This window comes from Malus domestica, chromosome 04 (genome assembly GCF_042453785.1).
Source record: "Malus domestica chromosome 04, GDT2T_hap1".
NCBI lineage: Eukaryota > Viridiplantae > Streptophyta > Magnoliopsida > Rosales > Rosaceae > Malus > Malus domestica.
Window position 1 is genome coordinate 30711471 of NC_091664.1, and position 6000 is coordinate 30717470.

Here is a 6000-nt window from a genome sequence, read left to right on the forward strand (position 1 = left end):
GATTATCAGTTGTAACCAGAAATTTATTGTGATTTGTGTTTTCTATATACAAAGCGATATTTTACACTAAATATTCATCTAACTACGAGACTTGAAATTCGAACTTGGATACTGAGGAAGCACTCTGCTATAATCAAGTTGGCTAAGCCCAAATATGGGTTATGATGATTTGTAGCTTGCACTTAGAAAGTTAGAAGCCTTACTTTTGTTACCCAGTTGCTGTGAAATTTTAACCTCATCAATTTATTGAACTCAAGTTTGCATGGCTGCAGATATAATCTCTACTACGGCTCTAGCCTATGATCTGAGTTTTCATTAAGCAGTAATGAAGCACATTCGTAAGAGGAGGTTTCAGTCGACCAAAGGATTGTGTGTGAGTTCTGAAGAAGCTGATGACAGATAAGTGCTTTTACAATTTGCAGCTTTGCTTTGCACTTAAAAAACAAAATGGTTGCTCCTTTTGCTGCGACTGTTAAGTGACACTTAAACGACAAACTAGTACATGCATGTTGAACTGTTGATGTTACTGCTAAGAGATACATGTAAACAACATTTATATTCCATCAGCATCAATCTTCACATTTGACTTCTGAAAAAACTTGATCACTAACAATCTAGCAAGGTCTTAATTGTGTCGAACGATGAAATAACTGGCTCTTATTCCACAAATCTTAATCAGATGTGATGTGTTGAATAATCCCAAATCATTTTCTTTGTAAAGGGACATCTTCCCATTGTTTGGTAATCTAATTCCACATAACTCGTTGCAAATGTTGTGTTGTTAGTGTGCTTCAGAGAGTTCCTCTATTTGTCTTAAAAAAGGGATCATATACCTAAAATTTTCACAGTTAGTTTAATGTACATTACGATGATATATGAAGCACCTCTTGGAAGTAGATAGATCAAACCCCACCTTATTTATTTAGGTCACATGGCTTATTTATCTGTTTTACGTCTTTTCTCTGCCCCCTCTTATAACCAATATATGAATCATGTTCCTATGTAAGGCAAAGCTTAAAACTGCATCAAACTTCCCCCGAATAGTTGGGATGAGATAGGGCTGACTCATTTAGCTGCTAAAACTAATTACATTAACATAGCGATATATAAACCTGCCAAGACATACTTAGATAAATAAATAGATTTAGAGAGTGATGGACGTCCTTAAGTTCTATATTTATGAACGTACTAATTAGGGTGTTGCAGGATATGAGGGAGGTCAGATGGCTATGACATTGACCTTATTATAAGAGTCCAGCTTTTAAACCAATAAAAGCAAAACTGCAGAATGATAAAGAAGAAAATGAAGTTCAATATTGTTATTTCCTCTTAGATTGGGGGATCACCGTATAGGTCACATGAATAGAGAGTTACAAAGAGCATGATATAACTAGTCACGTGATGAGAGAGATAAAAAAAATATATATATATATCATTGGTTGCATCCAAGACTGCTTTTCAGTTGGCTTATGATAAAACTCTCTTACGTGACAAGAGATAAAAAAAAGCGAGATATATAGTCACGTAATGACAATAAAAGAGGAAACACATATCGTTGCTTGCACGCAAAATTTTCTTTGCAATTCGCTTATGATACAACAGCTTCCAGGATGACAGAATACTGAAGGCGTACTACAATTATTGCTTGATAAAAAATGATATCCTCATTATATATGCTGCAGAATTTTATTTTATGACATAGGAAACTGTACTTAGAGGAGGATGCACACTAGTACTTAGGTGGTCTTAAGACCATCCGAAGTTCAAATAATATACATGTGAAGGTCTTCCGATGACCCTTTGAATGTTTTGTACAAGTTCCTTTGTACCTACTTAGTGTTTGATGTAATATTTGCTATACACATCTCGACAGGTTACATGGACAAAACTAGATAAATTTCTTGATATTAGTCATCAAGTGTTCAACGAAATGTCTCGGTGAATAAACTGAAATTTGTTTTGCGAGCTCGCACTATGTTTCTATCTAAAAAACTTGGATATTTAACACTAGAAGCACCCAAATTCGAATCTTAAATCCTGAATCCGTCACTTATTGTAGCACCTTCGCAATTCCTGAAAAATCTAATTTATTGAAGCAGTAACAAATAGGTGGAAAACTAGCAAGCAGGAATTGACTCAAAGGTAAAAAAAAAAAAAACCAACCTAAATTCCAAAATTTTAATCTGATTTGCAGTAATTTGCATGCTAAAATTGTTACCTATGCTAAAATAGCCAACCTAACAATGAAAGCAATGCAAAGTAAGTCGTGTACGTAGCACTTTATATATAGATCGTACTTAAATAGTGAATAACTACTACATGCTAGTGGCTGCTCAAATAATTCTCCAATATTTAATTTAACCTACCGGAGCTACCAGAGATTTGCATGTTTAAAATGGTGGTCCTCCTGGATTCTAATCCGCTGGAGGTAGAGCACGCCATTAATATGGTGCCAAACAAATTGAAGCAGGAGTATATAAAGCAATAAGCTCACTCACTTCCAAGTAGAATAAATTTGAGTTCAGAGCTTACACAACGAAGTACACGTTTGAGTTAGCTGTTCTGGGATTTCTTAGAGCAATTATTTCACCATGCATACCATTTTTGTTTCTTGGGTTGTTCTAGGTCTGCTTGCTGCTTGTGCTGGCCGTCAAGCAGAGGCACGGGCTTTTTTCGTGTTTGGAGATTCGTTGGTGGACAGCGGAAACAACGACTACTTGGCCACCACTGCCAGGGCCGACTCCTACCCTTACGGCATAGATTATCCTACTCACCGACCCACCGGTCGTTTCTCGAATGGCCTTAACATACCAGATCTTATCAGTACGGTTCTTACGTGCATTTTGTATTATATGTCTTTTGTTACATTTTATTTGGCTATAGCTTAGTGATTATATATTTGTTGTAACATATTTTTGCATTATTTTCATATTTTCAGGTGAGCAAATTGGCTCAGAACCCACGTTGCCCTACTTGAGCCCACAACTCACTGGACAAATCCTACTTGTTGGTGCCAACTTTGCTTCTGCCGGGATTGGAATTCTCAACGACACTGGAATCCAATTTGTACGTCCTCTTTAAACATATTATATTAGTTGTCTCTATCTAGCATGCGCCCACCACAATGACGGTATCCCAAACTAATGACACTATCATGCAGAATGTTAAATCTTGTACATGACTGTTCATGGTTAATTTGGGATACCGCCGTAGTGTAATCCTAAGTGTGAGGTAAGTTTCTGGTAAGAGAAGGAGTAGTCCACTCTTTATATATAATTGATGGTAATATTGTACGATTAAACTATTAAAGTATGCAAATTACATTTTATTTTTTGCGTTTTTACTTTTAAATTACCATAAACAATTAAAAAGCAGACCTTCTAATCTAAGCAATGTCCAAAAATGCTACATTTTGCAGCTCAACATAATCCGAATCTACAAACAGTTGGAATACTTTCAGCAATACCAGACCAGAGTGAGTGCTTTAGTTGGACCTGAGCAGGCTCAACGACTTGTCAACGAAGCACTTTATCTGATTACCCTCGGAGGCAATGATTTTGTCAACAACTACTACTTGTTGCCCTTCTCTGCTAGATCTCGCCAATTCTCTCTCCCGGACTATGTTGTCTACCTTATCTCCGAGTACCGCAAAGTTCTGGAGGTAACTATATATGTCAATGACGACTTTTATAAAGTGTACGTCAATTATGTTTCCGTCATTGTTTTTGTTACTGCTAATAGTTGCACTATGCACTCGCTATTATTACTTTAGCATCTTATCCTTTTCATTATTTAAGTAACATGGTATGCATAAGAAATGTTCTCCAACTACCAAGTAATTTAAAAATACAGTCACTCACTATGGGATGTGATATTAAGATTTAATAATAATGTATGTGATTTTCATGTTTTAATCTTAAATTCTGATAAGAAATTTAAAGGGATGTGACTAATTTGGTGACATAAAAGACATGACTCCCATATGAATGTACCTAGAGAAATGGTCACAAGAAAGTTAATTAGGATAGATAAGAGGAGTAATGGGTGATGTGACCATTGGGTAAGCATGGAGTATTCAGAAGATTTGGAGGACAGGTTTGGTTTGGTTGGTGTGATCAGCAAGCAATATGACATTTTCATTAATGTATTTTGCCCAAAAGCACTTATGACGACTATCAGCCTGCATTCAAGTCTCTTGCTGGGAACAAAATAATAATATACATCAGAATGTTCACTTTTATTAGACAAACCATCGTTAGCTTAAAGAAGTTGTTTACTTGTTAACAATCCAAGTTAACACATTTCATCAAGGATAGTATAGTTCGACACCACACCTAACAAATTAACAAATAAGTGGGGGAATAAGTTTCGAGGTTTTGAACTCTAACCTAGAGCTCTAATATCATGCTAGACAAATAGACTCTAAATGCGCTAACTTAAACTATTAAGAAAGGGGTGTGCTATCCACACACCTCAAATTACTTCTCACACACCCTTATTAATTTATATCCGTTGATCTTCTTCAATTTATCCGATCCGACGGTCGAAAATTAGAAGGGTGTGTGAGAAGTAAAATGGGGTGTGTGGATATCACACCCCTTAAGAAATAGACCAAAGAAGTAAGATAACAAGTCCCTCCTCTTGTCTTACATACTTTCGAACATTTTTGCCTTCACTAATTTACATGAATAATTCCTTGTTATGTCACTGGCTAGGTCAATATGTTTCAAACTCTACATGCTTTCTACAATATGATGTTTTTACTTCATATTTTCAAATGCAGAGGCTGTATGAATTAGGAGCTCGTAAGGTTTTGGTGACAGGCACAGGGCCACTAGGGTGTGTTCCTGCAGAGTTGGCTCAGCACAGCACAAACGGCGAATGCGCAGTGGAGCTGCAGCGAGCGGCCTCCTTGTTCAACCCACAACTAGTCGATATGATCAACAGCCTGAATAGCCAATTTGGCTCAGATGCATTTGTTGCTGCAAATGCATATGAAATGCACATGGATTTTGTCTCCGATCCTCAAGCTTATGGTGCGTAGATTTAATAAGTTGCATAACATCTAACAACATTATGGTCCGCATGTCTAAAACTTTGAAGGAGCTCATAACTTAGTTGGTTGAGAGCATTCATATCTGCACACAAGGTCTAGCATGTGTTTGGGGTTTAGGGTTCCGACTCCCCCTCTCGAGATTAATGTTTTCTGGTGTTTGTTTTGCAGGATTTGTTACTTCAAAGATAGCTTGCTGTGGCCAAGGACCCTACAATGGGATTGGACTCTGCACATTTGCCTCCAACTTGTGCCCAAACAGAGATTTGTACGCTTTTTGGGATCCTTTCCATCCTTCTGAGAAGGCAAACAGAATTATTGTACAGCAAATCCTTACCGGGTCCAACAAGTACATGAATCCAATGAACCTCAGCACTATTTTGGCCTTGGACACTAAGACCTAGAAGTACGTACTAGTTAAATAACTAGAACTACAAGGGGTGTGATTGTTTTTTAACTTAAGATTATCATAATTTCCTCAATTTGTCTTCGTTAGTATTGCTCATTTAGTATTATTTTCCTTATGTCCTGGAAAACGCTAGTGTAATACTGTAATTTTGTTTTCATTGGTTTGTGTGTATTTAATAATTTCAAGCTTAATTAGCTTCGTCTTTGTTTTATTCCTTCACTCTCTTGTCGTAAGCCTTAAATTCAAACATCGTATTTTGTTACCAACCATGTCTCATCTTAGATGACCAACTGACTATTAGTCTAATAAAAATTCTCTTTTGAATATTTGAAATAGATTCTAAGTTCAAACCTCCTCCTCCCCCCAAAAAATTCTCTTTTGAATATTTGAAATAGATTCTAAGTTCAAACCTCCTCCCCCCGCGCCCGATAAATTGTCGAGAGTAAAGTTTCTAGTCGACAAAAACAAAACAAATACCTCAAGTTCTAAGGACGAAAACAGATTTACTCCAACAGTCTCAAACATTCAAGGCCCAAAA

The 6000-nt window shown here is 36.7% G+C and overlaps 1 protein-coding gene and 1 long non-coding RNA gene across 2 annotated transcripts; one reads left to right on the forward strand and one right to left on the reverse strand.

Moving 5' to 3' along the window:
* The first annotated feature begins 2327 nt into the window (after positions 1-2327).
* LOC103434228 (GDSL esterase/lipase At5g33370-like) lies at positions 2328-5673 on the forward strand. The gene is made up of 5 exons (XM_008372547.4): positions 2328-2823; positions 2939-3066; positions 3419-3661; positions 4784-5036; positions 5225-5673. The coding sequence occupies exons 1-5, from the start codon at positions 2592-2594 to the stop codon at positions 5455-5457; spliced, it is 1089 nt and encodes a 362-aa protein (XP_008370769.3). The 5' UTR covers positions 2328-2591; the 3' UTR covers positions 5458-5673.
* Positions 4180-4806, reverse strand: LOC139194938 (uncharacterized). The gene is made up of 2 exons (XR_011579733.1): positions 4597-4806; positions 4180-4441 (listed from the first exon to the last, which is right to left on the reverse strand). It is a non-coding gene; the product is annotated as an uncharacterized lncRNA (long non-coding RNA).
* Positions 5674-6000: the final 327 nt, after the last annotated feature.